Here is a 23361-nt window from a genome sequence, read left to right as displayed (position 1 = left end):
AGGCTTCTTGTAGCGCGGGCGCGCCCTCACCTCTTAACAACAGTACCTCAACTTTTTACAGTAGCTTTATAATGTCATACACATACTATTTCATATCTTGTTTTGTGTATTCTCTCTGTAATGAAGCCATGATGATCTTATAACTCCATAAATAAGTCCTCAGTCTCAGCCCGTTTCTTCGTATTCGCATTGATTTCTGTAAAACCAAAGAAATAGACTAATCAAAGGAACTTATATTAATTAACTAGACAATATAACGTAAATATGAGCATAAATATCTCGGTTGTCCTTTATTCATGGATAAAACTAAAATGCAAATGTTTGACTCTCTTGTCACAAAAGTAGAATCACAAATCCAAGGGTGGAAAAGCAAGTTGCTATCCCAAGCAAGTAGAACCATCCTCATTAAATCTATTACAACAGCCATTCCAAATTTCCAAATGGCTTGTTTTCTAATCCCAAAACAAATCACTAACAAGATTAATCCCCTACAACGTGACTTTTGGTGGGGCAAAGACAATAAAGAAGGTGATACCAATAATAAGAATTGATAAGAGCCTAAAATTATAGTTTAAACCCCTTAATAGTATTTCATTTAGGCCAATTATGTTTATAATAATAAGAGTTTAGTACTGTTTACGTGTTTTTGTGTATTTCAGGTCTTGAGTCAAATATGTGAAGAAATACATCATTTTTGCAAGAGCAAGGAGTCTAATTGCTCGCTAGAGAATTTCTATGGTTAAAGCCCAAGTTTCAAAGAGAAAAAACCATTTAAAGCCTAGTCAAAGTCAACTCGGGCAAAAAAAGAATATAAAAGTCAATAGAACTTCAGCAAGCTGTATATTTGAACTCAGATCTCAGAATTGGACCTATTTTATGTCAAAACGACCGGCTCGAAAAGCGCTTTCTAATGGTCCTTGCCTCGACCCAATCAGAGTAGTAAAAGTATATGAAAATGGTGTTGCAGTAAATTTCAGAAGTTAGGACCCTTTTGGACTCAAGTATTTAGGTTTTGGGTTTGATTTAGTGACCTAAAACACAGCTCCAAAGCCCATGCATGAAATTGTAACCTAAACTTTTGCTTTATAAAAAGATTTAGGGAAAAGCATTAGTTCTCTCTTACCTCTCTCCCCCATTAGTTTAGAATAATTTAGGGTTTATGTTCTTAGCCTAAAACTCTATTAAAACACCATAGTTTCATTAATTAGGTTATTTATCTTTCTATTATGTCTTCTTCTTATTCTTTTATTCATGATAGTCCCATCAATCAAAGCTAAACCTCCATTAGAGGAGGTTTGAATGAAGCTCTGATGAGAACATGATTTGTTAGTATAGAATTGTTGGTTAGAACTTCAAGTTTAGATTTTTCTTGACTTAGAAATAAGAAGAGTTTAATCTAAACTAGAGAATAGTGAGTTTTGCCATGAGAATAGAAAACAAACTTTCTCTCATGCTAATTAGTTATGACTAGAGATACCATAATTGATTAGGGACCATTAAAAGTCTAGTCTTTATGTTTGCACCTTGTGTGAAAATATAAAGACTATGGTTTTCTCAACAAATCTATGCTAGCATATTAATGAATCGAAAAGTGAATTTTAAGCTCTCTAACTTTCTCTATATCTTTTTATTCCTTATATCATATTTTAATTGCTTAGTTAAATTATATTAAGAATATAATCATTAGTATAATCGTAGAATAAAAATCTCTCGACATATTATTACTCTCTCACCTTGTTTCTTTGTGATTTAAATAATGAATTCTATTTAGAGCATCTTTAGGAGAGATACTTTCCTAGCATCAAACACCAAATTTCTAACAATTTGGTGTTTTTTCATCTTCAGGAGAGTCACATGTTGATGAAAACACCAAACCAAACACGAAATCGGCCAAAATTTGGTTCCAGTTTTGGTGCTGTATCAAATCTCTCACGTGGTTTTGGAAAAACCGCACGGTTTTTCTAACACCGTATGGGCTTGGGCTACTAAGTGGGCTTCTATGGCGCGGTTTTGAGAACACCGCACGGTTTTTCCAAAACCGCGTGCTCTCAATGAAGAAACGGGCAAAAAACGGCTATATCTTTCTAACACTATAAATTGAAACACTCACACAATAGTTTTACACTCACTTCTTTTCTCTACTCTTAAAACAACAATGGCTAGTGAAGAACCAAAAGCAAAATCTAGAGGGGATTCATGGATACAAGAAGAAGATGTTGCTCTCACCAATAGTTGGCTACAAGTTAGTCAAGATGGTGTAGTAGGAAATGAGCAAAAGCCAAACAATTTTTGGTGTAGGATTCTAAATGCATTTCATGCAAATCTAGAAAGAATGACCGAACGTAACTTGATGGGCATGAAACACCGTTGGACTCTCATTCAAGCTAATATCAACAAGTTTCATGCTATTCTTTCTAAGATTCAAGCATCTCCTCCAAGTGGCTATAATGACAATATGATTATAAGTATTTACTTTTTATTTGTTATTTTAATTCACAAATATATTTTTCAATTCTAATTTAGTTTTTTCTTAATTGGTAGATTTAGGAAGCAATAAGTGCATATGGGATGCATAATGGGGTTTGGAAGTGGATGAAATGCTATAATATGGTGAAAAACTCACCCAAATGGAAGAGGCTACAGTTGAGAAATGATTTGCGACCCACCAAAAAGTCGAAGTCAAACAGTGACAACTCAACCGCGACAACTCAACCAATGGATTATGATCCACACCAAGTTGATGGGCTTGAGGATAAGCCTATTGGAAAGAAAGAAGAAAAGAGAAGAAGGCATAAAGAGAAAGAAGAAGGTGATTCTAAAGTGGAGGAATCTGCTAAGAAACTTGATGATTTTCTAGTGGAACTTTCTAAAACCACCAAAGAAAGCTATAACTTGGAAGCTCAAAGACAATTGAAGAAAGATGAGATAGAATCTGAAAAACTTCAATTGAAGAAAAATACGTTGGATTGAAAGCTCCAAATCCAAAAAGAAAAACTTCAATTGAAGAAAGATGCGCTCCAAGTTCGAGAAGATGAAAATGATGCGAAAATACTAGGAATGAAATTAGAAGGATTACCCAAAGATGAGCGCGAAATTTGGCAACTCAAAATGGCAAAAAATTTACAAAAAATGAAGAATCGACTTGGCAATATCACTGGTAGTAGTCAAAGTAGTGCATAGTCTAAATTTGAGTTTGTATGTCTTTTAATTGAATATTTTCTTTTAATTTGAGTTAAGTTACCTTAATTTAAAATTGATACTTTTTATCATTCTAAAAAAAATTCGGCAGAGTCTACTTTGTATTTTCAAAATTCTCATATAGACAAATCCTTTCATAAAACCACAAATACATAGAAATAAACTTGGAACACAAATACATAGAAATTGAAACGATAAATAAACACAAAGTCCAAATGAAGTGTAAATAGAAATAGAAATTAAGTCTGACCACACCGCCCACTCCTACTCCACAAATGCTCGACCAAGTCATTCTTCAATCTATCATGAACAACTTTTGAACGAACACTCTCGACGCCAGATACCCAACGAGATAGAACAAAGTGGTGTTGATCTTCAGATGCACCTTCTCTACATAGCACTTCATACTCAGGAATATACTGCGGGATATCCGTTTTGAGTTCATCTTCCACAATCATAGTGTAAAATGATGCAAGCCCTCATAATAGTAGCCATGGTCTCCAAATACCATAACCTGCACGGATTCGCTAAAATAGCCTAACGCGACTTCAATATACCAAACGCCCGCTCTATGTCTTTTCTAGCAACTTCTTGCTTCTTTGCAAAATATTTGTCTTGTGCAACAGTCGATTTAGCAATCGTTTGAATCAAGGTGGCATAATTAGGATAAATACCATCAGCCAAGTAATAGCCCATATTATAATGATGGCCATTCACAGTGTACGTAGTTACAAGGAATAGCTTCATCATTGACTATATCATCAAATATTGGTGAGCGGTCAAGCACATTAAGATCATTGTGAGAACCCGCCATTCCAAAAAAAAACATGCCAAATCCACGTGTCACAAGAAGCAACCACCTCCAAAATCACTGTTGGTTTATGCACATGGCCAGTATGAAACCCTTGCCACACGGATGGGCAATTCTTCTATTGCCAATGCATGCAATCAATGTTAAGCATTCCAGGCCATCCGCGTTCCTCAGACTCTTCAAGCAAACGCTGAATATCTGCAGCATTTGGTTTGTGCAAGTATTCACCTCCAAAAATTCTAATAATTCCATCACAGAAATAGCGCATGCATTCATGAACAGTTGGCTCAGCAACATGTAACATGTCATCTACTAGATCAGCTGAAGACCCAAAAGCAAGCATTCGTATAGCAACAATTACTTTGATTTTTGGATTAATCCCAAACTTACCCGCACTATTAACTTTTTGTTGAAAATATGGTACATTATGGTTAAGATGATTGAAAATACGAGTAAATAATGGCTGACCTATACGAAATCGACGTCGAAAGTCATGGTCATGAAATATAGGATTTGCACCGTAGTAGTTAGCATTTACATGAGCCAATGTTACCTCGTACTGACGATTCTTACATTTTCTTCCTTTTTTCGAACCACCATGTGGTTTATAAGAAGACTCCGCTTCTTGCTGACGCAATAAACTCAGACGATGTCGAACCAAAGGTAGGACAATAGCCACTAATTTACAAGTTTTAATTGCAGTGTTATCATTTGAAGAGCTCGAGCTTGAGCTCGATGAAGAATCAGAAGATGAATGATCCATTGAAAAATCGTCAAGAGTTTTGGTAGTTTTTTTTTTTTTGCCTAAGGAGATGAGTTTAGGATTAGAGGGAACATGAAAAATGAAAAGATTGAACCTAACAGGATTAAGAGTGTTAAATGATTATAGCACGTGGTTTCTGGAAAACCACGTGGGCTTGGGCTTTGAGAAAACCATCAGTGGCGTGGTTTTGGGAAAACCGCGTGAGCTATATGGCACGGTTTATCCAAAACTGTGTCCTTTGATGTCGAAAATTTGATGTTCGTTGCTCCTAAAGATGGTTGGTGTTTTTTTATTTTGGTGTTTGGTTTGGTTCAAAATTTTGGTATTTTTTTGGTTTCTCTCCTAAATATGCTCTTAGTCTTGATAGTTTAAGAGTAGATTCAAACCTTTACTAGATCTATATTACTTGATAGTATAGAGAGAAAGAGAGTAAAATATTGATTTAATCACGTGTTTGTTAGATTAGGTATTAGTGTTCACGCATTGATATTGTGTTTACCAAATTCGTGGTTATCAAGAATCATGGGCTTTATGTCAAAAACTGGAAATTCATCTGCCAGCCCAAAAGCCAAGGAGGTCTGGACATTCGAGCATGCTAATCTGGCTATGCTCTCGAAACTGGCGTGGCGTCTCATAACTGACCCTAACTCCCTTTGGGCTTCTATCCTTAAAGCCAAATACCACCCCCATCATTTTGCAATCAACGATGGCCCTAAGAAGGTATCCTCTTGGATCTGGCACAACGCTTGCAAAGGCATTGAACATATAAAAAAACACTCAACCTGGCAAATTGGAGATGGTACTATGATCTCTATCTGGGATGACAAGTGGACATCTTTCACCCCTCTTACCCTTAATGTACACAACCTTGTGATCAATCTCCCCACCTCAACGGTCAACGATCTCATTCTTACCAACCCAAAATGTTAGAACTCCACCCTTCTTCATCTTCTCTTCAATAACAACACTGTAAATCACATCAGCACCATTCATCTAAGCTCTCAAGATAACACCGACCAACTAAAATGGAATCTCACAAAAAAAGGCATTTTCACAACTCAATCTCTTTACAAAAATCTCACTACCCACAATCCTCCGACGGCACAACAAAATAAGAACCACCTTAAGATATGGCAGGTTCTGACTTTCCCAAGAGCCATCAACTTTGCATGCAAATGCTACCATAACTTTGCCTCTACTAGGGACAAAATAGGTGTTCACATCACTATTCCCACCCACAAATGCCCTCTGTGCGATCACCCTAATGAGACTCTTCATCACATGCTCCTAACTTGTCCTTTCACTAGGGCATGTTGGTTTGCCTCTCAATGGGCTTTCCTGAAACACTCAGTAGAACACCTGTCCACCCAAGATTGGATGGACATCTGGTTCTCCCCACCCAAGCTCTGGAGCTTCGATTTAGGTTCCTAGAGCACTTCTATGTCAACATCACTTGGTCAATATGGAAAACTATATGCAATGCCTATTTTAAAAATCTGGTTCCAAACCAATTCCAAGCAAATCACATAACAAAGTTGGCCAATGCAAAAGATAAAGGCAAATCCCAAACTAATGAGTCAACCACTGGTGCCCCTACCATCACAAAGCATCCCTATGTCTCATCTTCATCTTTCTCTAATCACACAAACAATCAACAAATCCTACTATCATCACCAACTAACACTCATCCGATCACTAGCAGCCACCAAAACATCCAACCCAAAAACTAAATGTTGACGCAGCTTTTTCATATGTATCTAGAATATGTCGGGATTTGGATTTGTACTAAGGAACTCACAATGCCAATTCTTAGCAGCAGGAACCAAAACCAGACATGCAACATCAGCAGAAGAGGCCGAGTGTCGAAGACCTCTTGGCCACCGAATGGGCCATATTTCGTGAGACTATAGATCTTGAGATTGAAACAGACGCCCAAGCTATAGCTAGGAATTGGGCTAGTCTCTCATCGAACCTCTTTTGGCAATCAAAACGGATCACCCAGGATATCAGAGCACTTAGCTCTAATTTTGTACATTTTGATATATATTTTTGTTGCCGAAATATAAACGCCATGCTGATTTACTCTCCCATAAAGCATTACTGCCCTAAAAGACTATTTCCAATGGGAAGGAGTACCTCCTCCGTGGTTGGCTTAGATATAGATGTCGGCACCACCCCCACTTGTAGGCAACAACTCATGATATATAATATACTAACGTTACTTACCAAAAAAATAAAAAAGAAAATAGAAAAGTCAAGTCAACAATAATTAGTCATTTTAAATGATTAAAAATGGAAACAAGTAATTTGTTCTAATCAATGAGTTGAAAATCCGGTTGGCCTAGACCACAATAAAAACTGGAATATGGGCCTAAAGCCCAATTTCTTGTTTATTTTGTCAAGGGTTACGACCAGTGTTCTAAAAATCGGTCTAGGCGCTGCCCAACCAACTCGACTAGGCCCAAGTCGTTCAAAAATTCGGTGGACCGATTACGCGGGCTAGGCGGTCCAGTCAATTTTTTTTTTTTTTTTAAATGATTAAATGTCGAAAATTAAATACTCGTGTAGGCTTAAGATTTGAATGAGTTTAAAAGACTAAAATCTAATGTAAATTATATGTCACTATAAGAAAGAATATGTTTTTATATGAAGTCGATGTTCTTCAACTATTACGCATTTTTGTAATAAGTATCTTTGTTTGTGTTTATTTTTTAAGTTATGGTAAATGACTTTCTTCATTTCTTGTAGTATAGGTGTGTATTACTATATATATTATAAGATATATTAGGGGAAAAAAACCACTTAGCGCCTAGCTCGTCTAGGCACTGCCCAAAAAGGCCTAGGCACTCTCCCACCGCCTAGCATTTTTTAGAGCACTGGTACAACTCACTGAACTCAGTGTGAGCATTACGAAAGACCGGTTCCTCTTCCTAGCCTAATTTCTAAATAACACATTTGGAGTGATTTACTTGTAAGAGTGCATTAATCACGTGAGAATAATGTGCCAGTCTGTTCATTGGTATTTAATGTGGTTTGGTCGGACATGTTGGAAGTACAGAGGGTGGTGCAGCATATACAAGTGGAGGAAGAGGTGAGCTGGAAGAAGAAACTGGGTATTTAGTGGAAGTTTTCGAGGTTTTTTTTTATATCGTTCGGTACTGAACTCCTGACCGTTCGCAAATTCGCAATAATCACCAATTCCTAATTAAAAATCTTACTAAGATCAACTGCATGGAGAATGAATGCGAGCATCTTCACTTGTAGGAAATTACAAGAATCACAACTTCATCCGTGATGGAGTCGATAGTTTTAACTTCCTGTAAAATCTTTCACAATCACACAAAAATAACCAAAATTTAAGCAGGAAACTGAGTGCCAGGCAGAATAAGGATACCAAAAAACATTGAGCGGCAAACCCCAAAACAAAATCAAGCAGCAGGGCAGTAATAAATTCTTCTACTACTGAGCACACTGCACCCTCTACCCTCCTGGTTCACCATCAACAAAATCAAGTAGCAGGGAAGCAATAAATTCTTCTACTGCTGAGCACACTGCACCCTTGATGCCCCTGGTTCATCATCATCATCTTCATCATATGCCTCTTGCTGCTTCTGTTGCTGCTTTCTTCTCATCTCTTCCTCCATGTTAACATCATTCAAGGTAGTCTCCTCGCACTCATCCAGCTCCATTGCCGACAATTGGCTAGTCGACCTCGAGGATAGAATCGACTCCAAGGTATGGCACTGATCCAAGGAGAGAACACCGGAATCGGGAAACTCCACATTAAATTTAATATACAACCGACCCTTCATGAAAGGCCTCTGGTAGTGTGGCATCCCCTCATCGTTTATCGCCTTGTGTTGACCTGCATAAAAAGATCACATCAACTAGGAAACCAGGCGTACTAGAATGTGTTCTTAATGCAGAGGAAATGAAAAAGCCGACGAGTCCATATCAATACCAGGTTTGACAATCTCGCCAGGATTTGTCTTTATTAAGAGTTGTCTACCATCAAGATGGGTCAGGGCAAACTGAAAGCCACAGAGAGCTTCGGTCAAACTCAACGTGTGCTCTACAAAAAGATCGTCAAGCTTTCGCTTGAATTTGGGGTGCTCCTTCAGTTGCAACACAAAAACAATGTCCCCCGTAATCGTATCAGGCTGCACAAATTACAATGTATTAGTGTCACTGCAAGCAAAAGTTACAGTATAAAGATACGTACATCAAATATTAAGACTAAAATAAAAACCTGAGTCACCTACCGCTTCATCAGCTTCACCCTGAAAGACTACCTTCTGCCCGTGCTGCATCCCTTTCTCGACATGAACCTCCAAAACCTTTTTCTCCTGTGCAACTTTGTTTCCTTTGCACTGTTGGCATTTGTCTTTCTCACTGATTACTTCACCTGCATGAACAATATGCATTCAGGGGGATAATCTCACAAAGAAGATTTAACAAAAGACTTGACTTCCGCTGAGTACCTGATCCTCTGCAATCTGGACAAACATGTTGCATCTGCTGAATCATGCCAGGTGCAATTTGTCGAGTTGAAATTTTCATTCCTGAACCTTGACATCCATGACATCTACCAGATGCACCACTCTTCGACCCTTTTCTGAAATTATTCAAAATAATTTAGAAATTTTCAGACGAGGATCAAAGTAGACATCATAACTCATACACACCATGATAGTCGAGTTTCTTCTCTCTTTTCTATCATCAGTCTTTCGACCAACAGTTGTAAAAAGAGAACCAGATAGTTAATGAAAAGATAATACATTAAAACAATAAATTTATATTTTAATTAATTAAAAAAAATAAAAAAGTTGTGGTGACTCTTGCCGAGACAAGGGCACTTCAATAGTAAGACCATTGTCTCTAGAAGAAGCATTGATATCAACCAACAACCTGAGGTCCACTAAATGCTTGGTCAGAAACAAAACTAAAAAAGCAAATAGAAATTGGGAGCAATCACCTTAACTATTTAAAAACGTCTAGTATACCAACAAGATAAACGTAGGAACAAATCTAAACTAGAAACAAACATCTGACCCAATCTCCTTCGTTAATACCATATTACAAGGTTTAGAAAAACGTATTGAGGCTTAATCCTCAAGGCACGCCTTAAGCCTTTTAGGAATTTTGCGACTTGAGGCTCAAGTCTAAAAATTTAAACCTGTATACTGTGAGGCTACAGCTTAGTGGTGTGAGACAGGCGCTTTGAGGTTTGAGTTTAACCCAGCCGATCGTTATTTTATTTTGTTTTTATTTTTTGGAACTTTTTCCAATGTTTTGACAACTTAACCCCTAACAAGTTCTTTAAAGACTAAAATATCCCTATTATGTCTACATCTGCGACATATTTGACTAGTTAAGTACATAAGTATTTGTGTTTTAGTATTATGCTATATTGCTATTTGGCTGTCTATCTAGATATGAATTTAGACTTTGTGTCTACCCCTTCACCCACCGCCCCCCCCCCCGCGACCCCAAACCTACGTGGGAAACACTTATCGATAGGATCCCACTTTATTCGCTTTATCAAAAGGGTCACGGCCCAAAATCCCTATAATATGGACCAATGTACAATATAAAGGCCCATTAATTCATGTGATTAGGGCTAAACCATTGCCACATGGTTCACCACTTGTTGATTTTAATCTATGTCTAGATTCCTTGAGATAAATATTAAATCATAAATTCAAATCGATTACAATTTTTAAGCTCCAAAAAATCTATAATCTACAATATAAACACCCTAACTACTTTTGACAAGAACTACATTCTTCAAACATGATCCCATCTAAAATGTTCATACATACATAGGCAACAATAAAGGTCATTCTCACCATTCTCATAATCTAAAATCACTTTTCTCATTACTTTTCTGCACCGATCACCTCTTTCGTCACCACTTCATGTTTTGACCATATTTAAGTGTTCACGTTCAAGCCAGAGACAACGGACTGCCCCCTCATGCTCCTCTTCCGCATCAGATTGCACGCAACATCAATGTTGTACAACCATTGCACAGAACTTTTCAGAACAAAATTGTTGCATTTGGATGTCCTCAGCCATTAGATACTGATAATACTAGTCAATTGTCTCCGAAAGCACATTCAAGCACAAGGGCGTGCGACGACTGAACAAACACTTTAAATGATTTGAAAATTATAATTCCTCTAGACAATGACGCTGCATCTGTCACATCCCAACGTAACACACACCAATGTCGTAATAACGTGTGGGATAGCATAAGGATAGGATTCCCGTCGATCGCCACACAAGTTTATGATAAAAAGTGCGGGATTCCTCCACCTCCTCCATAGAATAACCAACCCCAAGGTCGTACACCGACTTCTCAACTTCGCCAAGATGTTGGTAATGCTGCCGGTAGGCAAGCTGATGCTACTACTCGGCATTAGCTTGCCCCCAGGCCCTGACACAGGTACTGGCAAGCAACAATGGATGCAGGGGACGAAAGGATCAACAGTCGCACTCATGATAGAGAACAACAACACGAAGAAACACCTCAACCACACTCTACGCGACTGTTTTATTTTCTCTTTCTTCTCGCTCCACTCATCCACATAGGTCGCAACACGACTATGATGACGAGCCTGCTAACTTAGATCTAATGTGTCCAACAGATGGCAAAGAAAGCTCTACTTACAATGATCCGAAACCTAAAGAATATCACAGCTTAAGATGACATTCTGGAAATTCTTTATGACCATTCAAAGATCCTCACAACAAAGATTTCAAGCAGCCTAAGTTCAATTATTATGACGCGTCGAACGATGTCCTATGTTTCATGTAATTAATTTCAAAAACAAAATGGTATTGTGGGAGGTGACGATGCTTTAAAATGCAAAATTTTCTTTTCCACACTTAAAAAAAAGGAAGTGTTAGAATAGTTCAGCAAATAACCCCCATGATCTATTTGTAGATTCCAAGACCTGACCAACCAATTTTCGAAGTGTTTTCATCACAAGGTGAACCATCCAAAAGGTGTTGGTGTTGGGGCTCTCTTCAACATCAAGCAGAAAAGAGAAGAAACACTCCACAAATTTTTCGCTCGATTCTGTAAAGCTGCAGCGGAGATATCCGCTTCCCGAACAATCTGTTCATCTTATGATTGTATGCTTTCAAGGAATCTCTCTTGTACGAGAGACAATTTGTAGAACTCTCTTGTCCGGGACACGACATGCTTTTGTTGTCAATAACTATTTGGTCTTCTCTCACGTTAAAATAGAAATTCCTCTTTGAAGTGAAAATAGACTTGGGGTGAAATACTTGAGAAAAAAGTAGGTTTTAAGAGAAATGTTGGACAAGATAGTAGAAAAGAAGTTGAACTTGAACTTAAACATGCAACGGCACCTGTCTCTGATTAGAACACAACCTTGTGGTTAACATTTGGAATAGGTGTACAAAAGTAGATAAAAATACACCTTACAAGTACATAATCATGGGTAAAACTCATTGAATCTAAATACACAAGGCATGAGTATATCAAGTTTGAAAAGGAAAATCGTGAAATAGTACAAAACTATGCAAAGTGTCGAAGTGATTAACAAGAAAATAAGAAAAATAAAAGTAGAAAGGAAACTTAGCATTGAAAAATATACAAGGGGGTAGAATAACGAACATGGAGCTGGATAGGTGGAAAGGAGGGTAATTCATTGTGGACAACCGGCCACACGACCTGTTGTCTACAATATTTTTGCCGCCTTCTTTCCACCACAAATTTCAAGTTCGGCATACCACTACCTTGTATCTTTTCCGCTACTTTGTTTTTTCCTCTACTTTGCTTTTTCCTCTATTCTCGCTTTTTACTTCGATAATTTTCACAAGTTATCATCACGCTCCACCCATATATATACAAGACTTTTTATTTTTCTAATTCATAATAGAATTCCTATGTTTTTTTGGTCATATGCAATAATAATTACAGTCCAAGTTAAGGTTGGACACCTATGTCTTTTCCAAACCAGGTTGGACACTATGTTCCTTTTGTTTTCCCCTAATTTTCTATTAATTGATATTTTTTTCTCATCACATACACTATAAGTTGGTTTCCAAACCAGGTTGGACACTATGTATGCATGTAATTATTGTAAAGTATTTACCTATAAGTTTATAGCAATATGTACTTTTGATAAAAGACAAATCAAATGTTTGTAACTATGCAAAATGAATTGACTTTTTTCATAGATATGATTTCACTCAGTTATAATTTAGTTTAGATATTTTGATCCTGTTAAGCATATAGCTACAAAACTATAAAGGCAACCAACATTTTAAAATTGGAACAAAAGTAATAAGCGGGAGACTTACCCTTTACATTTTTGGCACAGAACATTTCTAGATAGAGAGAGCTTCTTAGATGTTCCATTATACAAGTCCTCAAGAGAAACCTTCATGCTGTGCACAACATCTTCACCCTGTTTTTGCCTTCGTCCCCTTGAACTACCACCACCTACATCAGTACATCAATCAGCATATGCACAATTGGGATGCTTACAGGAACGTATTAATGTGACTAGAAAAAACTCATCAAGCAGACAAACAAAAGAACAAAGGAATGAAAGGATCTTCTTAAACTCACCACCAAAAGCACCTCCACCGAAAAATGATTCAAATATGTCAAAGGGGCTGTGACCACCTGCACCTCCTCCCATTGGTTCATTAAGTGCATCTTCTCCATATTGGTCATATAATTCTCTCTTTTCAGGGTCACTAAGAACTTCATAAGCCTGAGCCAACTCCTTGAACTGTTCCAAATAGCAACATTTAAAAATGTAAAAATTATAATACAATACACAATGACTTAATCAGTACGAAGATCAATACTCGCTCCAATATACGCGGGAGTGTATATGGAAGAACTACAAAGGTCTACAAAGTCCTTACGTTTTTGTCCATCTAAATCAGCTCGTGAAGTAAAACATGAAGAGACATTTCAAAATGTATCAGAAAAGTAGGATCTACTTATTAAGTGTACGTTTGGGGTCCATTCCTATGATTTCCACCAGGAAAGGTAAACCTAAAAAACCCAGAATCTTAAAACCATGATTTTCTCAGACGGTATGGTAACGGTAACCAAGAGAAACAGGTAGAAATGGGTGGAAAGGATGATCTCATGATGAGGTTTGGTTGATTTCCACCCAAATACCAAGGGTAAGTGGGATTTACAAATCCAAAATGTGGTGGAAATTCTCAGAAATCCTCACAGCTTTAGCATCCAAAGAGCACATGGAGATGGACATATGAAAACAATTCCTAAATGAGAACTTGATTCATAAAAAAATTAGTATGTTGTATTTCAGACTCTTTTATTCAAATGTGATAGTACTTTATTTCCTCTTCTTTATGGGGACCGAATTTTTCGCAACTGCCCTTACAAGCATATCGTTGACTAGCATGTCCCTGCCAAAGAGCATCACTTCCTAGATACAATCGTTAACATGTAGGTAGCCAGACCGCTGACTGAAAATACATTTTCACAATAGACCTAAAAAGGTTACAGCTTTCTTAAGATGATTGAGATGTACTTCAGTAATTTCACCACTAAAGAAAAAGAGAAAACACCAAGACAGCACACTTTCCAACACGTAATGTAGCACAGACAAAGGAGGAACATTTTATCCAAAATCAGATATGACCCAAACTAAAAAACACACTTCAAATGAATCCATGTAGAAAAATTATTCTTGATTTTTGTCTGTTGTGTATGTTAAATGGAGAGTCACTGAGTCATCCAACGATTCACTTTCGTAATATTTTTCTCATCTCATATTTCGTGGTCCTTCCTGGCCCACTCGTAGCTGGTGTGAGTTTGCCCATGTTTGGTGAAATATTACCTAATTCTTGGATTTTTAGAGTTCACTTCGGGGATGGAGTACGCTTTTGGAGTACCAACATGTGTATTTGGCTAGAGTGAAATATAAGACACTTTGAGGATACAACATTTTCTTTGGAGGGCTTGATTATGTCGAGGTTCAAATACTTTTTGTTCCATTTAGGATACCCTTATTCAGATTTTTTTAAATATAATTACAGACTCCTGGGTGGATGAACGAGGGGGATTTTGATGATTTATTGTTGCATTTTGTTATATACTATCTAAGTTGCTATTTCTTATTCTTGCATTGTATGCTATATCATCCTACAAACTCTCTATTCATTAAAAGTTAATATACTTCTACTTTGTCCACCAAAAGGAATACGAAAAATTATAATGAAAAGTATATATTCAATTTTCACTAAAGAGTGTGAAGTTTTTGAAATAACAATTAGAAGTATAAAACACTGTTGTCAACAGTGTGCGTTTAAAGCGATGCAATGTTGCCAACCATGTCAAAAGTATTCACTACTTTAAACCCCACCCCCAAGACTACCACCAATTAAACTATGTTGCCAACATAGTTTCTTTTAAACTGCATTTGCAGATGAAGATCAAATTAAAACACTCTTACCTCTCATACTGACACACGTTTATGGGTAAACCCTATTGGCAACAGCATTCAGGTGCGGTACCATAGGCATTAAAGCTGCGAGAGAACTCTTACGCTGGTGACAACAGCAAGTTATTTCAAGTATTGTTTGCAACAACATTTTATACCTCTAATTACTAAATCAAAACATTCATATTCTTGAATTTAATATAGTTACTTAATCTTTCATTGTCGTAAAAGTAAAAAAAGTAAAATTTCAAGAAACAGCCTTTATCTTTTCCATATTCCTTTTTCTCTTTTGATTCCATACCAGGTTATATATGACAAAAAATTTAATATTTTTCCAGCTTAAGCTAATGTATTCTCTAACATCTCGACTTTAATCCTTTGAACTTCTTAGCTCAAGGAAGTACTTTGTGTCTTACAGTAGGAATTATGCTTCAATCCTCTTGAATTGACCACATTAAATAATGAATAGCATAGAGCAAAAGACATACTAGTGCAATTAGGGAATTTCAAGTCTGGGAAATATAAGTCAAAACAAGTACCAATCGCCCCACCCAAATAAATAAACAAAAATGGTTCACCTTCTCAGGATCTCCACCCTTGTCCGGATGATTCTTTATGGCAGCTTTTTTATATGCCTTCTTTAACTCATCTTGACTTGCACTTTTCGGAACACCAAGGACTTGATAAAACTTTGTATTGTCACTTTTCTTGGGAGCACGGCCAAACATGATTGAAAGTTTATAATAAACACACAAAGATGTCCTCCCTAACTTCACCAAAAAAAGATACAATCTTTACCACTTATCCAAAATGTTATACAATAATATAAACAGCCAGTTATGCAAAACTAGATCCAAAAAGTCTAAATGGGAGAAAAACAAACCTTGAGTCAACGACAATAAGTTATATCAGATCGAGAGAGAGCGAAGAGAAAGTGAGGCAGTTTTTTCACTCTTTCTTTTTAGCGGAGAGACTTGGTTGGGGGTTTCCTTATAAAGAGGTGGGTTTTTAGGGCGTGTGGAGGGAAAATAAAAAGTTCCTTATTACGCGTTTGACCAGTTTCCGTTATACGACGTGCTGTTATTCGACGTCACTAGAAGTTGGACTCATAGTCATAAGAAGAATGTGGTCAAAATTGGAGCGTTGGGGTTAGGGCTGCCGACTCAAAAAAATATCAATCACGCTAGTGGTCTATGTTGGAAGTGTTCTTGAGTTTTTTCACCAACATTTTTCATCAAGTGAATCACCAAACATATTTGATGAATGGTTCATCTTCACTGGTGACATCTAATTTTCACCCAAACCTACGCGCTACACTTGTTGAACCGTTTCATACATTTGAGCATTTGATGAAACACCAACCCATTTGGTGCCAAAGTTTTAAAGTTTTGGTGGTAATGGATGATTGGTGCTATATATAATTTTCATCAAATTTTAGAATATTTGGCGTTGATGTTTTAGTTGGATCACCATTGAAGATGCTCTTTGGAAAACATTGTGGATTTGACTTCTATTTTTAACAAAAGTACAATATGATAATGGATTGATGGTCTTACATTCCGAGTTTTTTTTGACATCAGATGGTGTGAGTGTCATTTTTTCTGTATCTAGACTTGATAATTCATGTTAGAAAAAATGGATGTTTTGTACCTCATGTTAGAAAAATTGGATGTTTTGTACCAGTAACTTCAATAGTTTTATCAATTTGGGCCAAAAAAAAAAATTCAAGCAATATGGGCCATCAATTTTGGTGAACGTATCATGTTAGCCCACTAAAGTGGTTATGTGGTTTGCCATATGTATATGTGGCCCACCGGAAACTTATGTGGCGCAGTTAAAGTGGACACCTAGCAATAGTTGATGTGGCTCTCTTAGAGCATCTTTAATGGAGACACCAATTTATACATCAACACCAAGTTTTTGAAAAGTTGATTAATTAAAACCCATCTTTAGTGGTTCATCAATCAATCATTAATATCAACAAATCAGCGACCTTCACGGTTGATGTTTTACCGAATGTACCAAGCTGCATTCTAAGAACTACGTGGTTTATCAAAAACCGCGTGGGCTTGTGTACTTTTGTGGGCTTTTTTGGCACAGTATTTGAAAAGTAGCGTGGACTTATAGTTCTAGCCCACGCAGATTTTGTTAAACCGTGCGGCTTACTAAAAGTAGCGTGCTCTGACTTAAAAGAATGGGCAAAAAAGGGGAAAAAATGGCTATCTTTTGCATTGTTTCACTATAACTTCATGCACTCTATATTTTTACACTCGCTTCTACTATTTACTCTCACAAACTCTCTACTCTCCACTCTTCAATCTTCTCAACTAAACCATAATAACTAGTGAAGAACAAAGATTCAAAGTATAAAGGGACTTCATGAACAATTGAGGAAGATGTTGCTCTCACCAATGCATGGATTAGGGTTCTAAATACATTTTATGCAAGTCTAGAAAGGGGGACCGAGCGCAACTTCAATAACATGAAAAACTGGTGGACTATCATTCAATCCAATATCAACAAATTTCATGCAATTCTTTCAAAGAGTCAAGCCTTCCCTTCAGGTGGCTATAATGATGATATGATTGTAACTATCATTCACTTTCTATTTTGTTTCACAATTACATTTTTCAATTCTAATTTAGTTTTTTGTTAATTGGTATGTTGAGGAAGTAATAAAAGCTTTTGGGATCGAAGATGAGAATTGGAAGTGGATGCAGTGTTATAATATGGTGACAAACTCACCCAAATGTAGGAGACTACAATTGAGAAATGAAATTCCACCTAACAAAAAGTCGAAGTCAAACAATGGGGAAGGAGGTTCTTCATTAACTCCAATATGAAGTGTAACAACTCAACCAATGGATTACGATCCACATCAAATTGGTGGGCTTGCGGATAGGCTAGTTGGAAATTAAGAAATAAGAAGGTGATTCTAAAGTAGAGAAATTTGCTAAGAATATTGATGTTTTTCTTGTTTCACTTTTCGAAACCACCAAAAAAGGCAATGATTTGGAAGCTCAAACAATGGATGAAACATGAGATTGAATGCGAGAAACTCAAAATCCAAATAGAGAAACTTGAATTGAAGAAAGAATCACTTCGAGCTCGAGAGGAGAAAAACGATAGTAAAATACTAGGAAGGGAACTAGACGAATTACCCGAAGATGAGCGTGAAATGCTACAAATCCAAAAGGCAATAGTTATACAAAAATTAAATAAACAAAATAATGTGGTGGAGGTTAGTAGTGGAAGAGGATTTCCTATTGGTGACGATGACGAGTTCTAAAGATTTACTTTAGTTAATGTACTTTAATTTGAGTTATTAGTATTTTGATTTTATTTAGACAAAAACACTAAAAGGGGCAATATATATACTATTCGAAAAATATACTTTAGAACATTGTACTATTTTTTGTACCAATTTATGCAATGTACTATCTCAATTTGACCAATTGATACAAGGACTTTAAATTCATACCAAATTAGATTGTCAGAGTGATGATGTATCAGGTGAAGTGTGACGTGGAATCAAATGTGGAGCCTTATTATTTTTCTAACATGGAAACAACACAACAAATTTTAAAACTTTATTACACATCATCTAATTAAAGGCATGAGTTCCTCCTACCAAGATATTGAGTTTTGCATAACCTCATGAGTGAAGTCCATTCCCTATTTGCATTCATATTGTATGTTGAGATGCCAAACAAATGTTTTAGAGTAAAGATAATGATTTCCTTTGAATAAGAACATTTATTTTGAATAAGAACAAGTGGGAAGGGAAGAGAATTCCCTGCTGTTATTGCATAGACAACAAGATGATTGGTTGATGATTCTCTTATGTACCAATCTATCATGTGTGGGTATGCTGTTAGAAAATAGTTGCCAAGTGGTGAATGAGTGACATGGCAAAACCCATCTTCCCAAAACCATTCCAGTCCATTTTCTCTTATTTATTTCCTCATCACTCCTCCATGTACCTATAAGTTGACACACAAACATCACTCTTTATTGATAATAATAATAACGGGTTACAACTTGGGACTATAAAAACACACACAAAATAAATAAACATAAAACATAAAACACATAACACACAACACAAATACATAGAAACGATTAATAAACAAAGTCCAAATGAATTCAATCAACGCCGACCACGTATATTCCACAAATGCTCAACCAAGTGAGTTTTTAACTTATCATGAACATTGTGTGAATGAACCCGATCAACGCTAGATACCCAATGAGACAGAACAAAGTGGCGTTCATGTTTAGTTGCCCATTCTCTACTTGGAGGTTCATAATTAGGAATATACTGTGGAATATCAGTTTTCACGGTCATCTTCCACAATCATGTTGCATAAGATGATGCAAGACCTCATCACAGTAGCCATGGTCCCCAAATACCATAACCTGCACGGATTCGCTAAAATAGCCTAATGCGACTACGATATACCAAATGTCTACTCTTTGTCCTTTCTAGCAGCTTCTTGCGTCTTTGTGAAATATTTGTCTTGTCCAATAGTCGGCTTTGAAATTGTTTGAATCAAGGTGGCATACTTAGGATATATGTCGTCAACCAAGTGATAGCCAATATCATAATGATCCCCATTTACAATATAATTACAAGGAACAACTTCATCATTAACTACATTATCAACTATGGGTGATAATGTGATATATAGGTCAAGCACAGTAAGATCATTGTGAAAGTATGGTACATTTGTTTAAGATCATGGAAGATGCAACGGAACAATGTTTGACCCATGCAAAAGTGACAACGAAAGTCATAGTCTTCGAATATAGGATTTGGAACAAAGTGGTTACCATCTAAACGAGCCAAAGTTGAATCATACTGACAACACTTGAATTTTCAGCCTTTCTAGCTTCGAATCACCATGCTTTCTATAAGAAAAATCAACTTGTTGCAGACCCAATAAACCAGACGTTATTGGAGTAAAGGTAGAGCAGTAGCCACCAATTTTGAAAAACGTCTTATTGCAGTGTTATCACTTGAAGAGCTCGATGAATCAGAAGAAAAAGGTGATCGAAGACTAGTCTATATGCTGATATTTATAAATGTTCTTCATGGTTTTAGAAAATATTGTAGAATAGATTGTGCAAATGTAGAAGTCATTGTGCAAGTGTAGAAGAATGTGTTCACTGAGATATATAGAATGTTGTAGTAAATGTATGTGGTTGGTTGAAGTTGTTGATGTAAATGAAACAAATCCTTAGTTCAAAATGTGGTTGTAAGTGAATGTGGTTGTAATAAATGAATGTGATTGGGTACAGGCTGATTCTGAGGGGTATGCAACACAGGCAGCCGCTAGGGTCCCTATGAAATAGCTCACCAAAAAGGCCCCCACTTGGTGTGACCAATACCACATTAGGCCCAGTTTATGTTCAATTTGTGAAAAAAGCCTCTACCTGGAGTCAAACTTAGGCTAGAATAAATAAAGTGTAAGGTTATAACCAATAGATCACTCGCATTTTGATGTTCAGAGAGCCTTAAAATTAGTTATTACTTATAAACAATATGCATAAGATTTTTCATTAGATATTTTGGGTTTTACAAATACCTGATTTTGAAAACTCGCCTAGGACCCCCACAATTTCAAAGTGTTATTATGAATATTGATAATCACCCAAAACTGTGTTATAAATCTTGTAGAGACACTACATATTAGTTGATTATGTGTTTTAATAAATGTAAAATAATTGTATTTTCGTGTTTTCACAGGTTTCAGCAGTTAACGACAAAATTCTAGCAAAACCTGTGTTTTAGCATGAAAACAATGTACGAAATAGTATTTGAACTTGAGGTCTTCTCTCTCATCCCATTTGAAGCTCCAAAAAGACCAAAATAAAGTTCGTGGACATAACACCGATCATTTTCGAGTCAAACCAAGACAACTATGTTGAAAAGTCATAAAACTCCAAATACTCATATATTGTGATTTTGGACTCTAAATTCGGCAAGTAAACTGTCAAAACGATCAATACAGCGAGCTCTACGCAACAACGTGAAGATATAAAAGTCAACCTAGGCCCACATGGACCCACCACTGGTCAAAGCACGTGGGACATCACTTAATTAGTTTCTCCATTATTTGAGCACTAAGGGAGACAAAGCTAGAGTGAATCAATATGAGCACTAAATGCACTAAGTGGAGCACTAAGGAACAACAAGTGGAGCACTTTTGATTTGTAATCATTCTATTATGTTAGATTTAAAATCAATAGTTTTGAAAGTAGGAATTCATATAATGTTTTAGTTTTTAAAGAATACCTTGTAAGTTGTTAATGGAGTCTCCTCCATTGTTGGAAAAATTCTTCTTATTGTAGATTATAATCTTCAATAAAATTTATTTATTTTCATGTCATCTTCTTGCCTTTAGTTTGTGTAATCCAAATATCATGAGCTAAACCCTCCATTATGAAGGATTAATGATGGTCATGTGAGGAGAAGCTCCATTAATGGAGTCTTCATTTATTGTTTTAGGTTTTCACAAGCTTGTTATCATCATCAACACGATGATAACAAGCTAGGACTTGTTAGGTTCTCCTAAAAATAGAGTTCTTTAGTAACTCCTCATGCTAGCTAGTAAGTTCTCTTAGAGATGAGGAAAATCTATTAGGGATCAAACTCTAGTCCTCTTCTTGGTTTGTCTATAAACCTAAGAGAAAATGAAGAGATGCAAGGAAGTTGTTACATTAATGGAGGATAAATCTATACTCATAGTGGATTTAGCACTCCACAACTCTCATTAATTTCTTTTGTAATCTTTTAAATTCATCTTTAAGTTAGAATTTTGATTAATTAAACCCATGTTTTCCTTTCAAGTAGTGTAACAAACCAAAAACTACAAAAATCATTATCCTTTCCCCAACTATTTAAGTCTAAATTGATTTCTCTTCCGATTGTTTGCGTGTGTTCGACATCCCTCATCAAAATATTAAACATCAAATGGTACTACTACCGGGGAACAAACCCAAGTCACCAGTGTGATAGGTGAGAATACTCACCACTAAAAAAATTAAAAATAAAAAAAATCTAACGGTCGTCATCAATGGCTCTATTTCATTCCTATAAATATAGGATCTTTAAACCATCTTTCACTCACATCCTCTTCTCACCTTCTTTGACATATCATATTTCTACATTTTAATTTTACTTATGCTTCATGGATGAATTAGAGAAGTTGTATAAGAAGGAAATTGAAGATGCAACTTAGCCCGGGTATGAGTGACGGTTGCGCCATTGTGTGATCATATTTTGCTTAGGTGCTTGTCTAAAGATCTTGGCTATGAGTAATTGATCATCCAAATTCTAATGTCGAGGCATTTTCAAGCACAATTGGCTAAGGGGTTGGTGAAAACTCCACAGTTAAGAGTGCTAAAGCGGGAGTAATTCAGGATGGGTTACTTTCTCGGAATTCTCATCGGAACAAAACTCCATACTGTTGGATGTCCGCAATGGCTAAGTGGAGACAGTATTGACGTGGTAGGGTGAGGCGGTCGTTAAAATATTATCAGAGCCGAAGACAACTCGATCTTAAGGTGGTGAGATTGTGATACCCCTAGGTATGGGCCGATGAGGGGTATGATGGAAAGACACCTAGCCTGGGTATGGATGACGGTTGTGCATTTGTGCTAGAATTGGATTCTTTGTGTTCTGCCCAAGATAAACTGATATTTAAATTAATTTTCAATCTGAAGTCATTGAACAGTTGAATGCAGTAGAGAATGGGACTAAGTGTAACAAAATTAAAAAAGCCTCCTGGAGTTATGTAAGCATTAAGCTCTTTATAACTGAGAAACTCGTTTTTGGAGAAATGTTGAACATGGGAACTCTGTATGGTGTTATCTAGGTTACCTATCCGAAAGGCCAACTTACATGTTGAGAATTTGAAATTTAAAATACATGTAATGTACTAATGTCAGTTTGCTTTGTTGTTAAACTTGATTGCCTTTTGAGAAACTGGAGTTTTAAAAGCTCCAAGTTATGGTACTGTGGTTGTCTAAAGATCCTAGCTATGAGTAATTGATCCTCCAAATTCTAACGTTGAGGCCTTTTCAAGCACAATTGGCTGAGGGGTTGATGAAAACTCCAC

At 36.5% G+C, this 23361-nt stretch overlaps 1 protein-coding gene across 2 annotated transcripts; it reads right to left on the bottom strand.

Moving 5' to 3' along the window:
- Positions 1 to 8004: 8004 nt before the first annotated feature.
- LOC147494386 (dnaJ protein homolog 2-like) lies at positions 8005 to 16486 on the bottom strand. 2 transcript variants are annotated; one of them, XM_086568706.1, is made up of 8 exons: positions 16122 to 16486; positions 15817 to 16008; positions 13381 to 13546; positions 13110 to 13251; positions 9254 to 9387; positions 9035 to 9177; positions 8734 to 8932; positions 8005 to 8637 (listed from the first exon to the last, which is right to left on the bottom strand). In XM_086568706.1, the coding sequence occupies exons 2-8, from the start codon at positions 15964 to 15966 to the stop codon at positions 8309 to 8311; spliced, it is 1263 nt and encodes a 420-aa protein (XP_086424832.1). In that variant the 5' UTR covers positions 15967 to 16008; positions 16122 to 16486; the 3' UTR covers positions 8005 to 8308. The 2 variants fall into 2 exon arrangements, with proteins under 2 accessions (XP_086424832.1, XP_086424831.1); XM_086568705.1 differs by having other exon boundaries at positions 15817 to 16004; positions 16122 to 16312.
- Positions 16487 to 23361: the final 6875 nt, after the last annotated feature.

The sequence above is a fragment of the Coptis chinensis genome, chromosome 6, assembly GCF_015680905.1.
Source record: "Coptis chinensis isolate HL-2020 chromosome 6, ASM1568090v1, whole genome shotgun sequence".
Lineage (NCBI taxonomy): Eukaryota > Viridiplantae > Streptophyta > Magnoliopsida > Ranunculales > Ranunculaceae > Coptis > Coptis chinensis.
The sequence above is the reverse complement of the archived record's forward strand: the minus strand, read 5'-3'. Positions and strand labels throughout refer to the sequence as shown.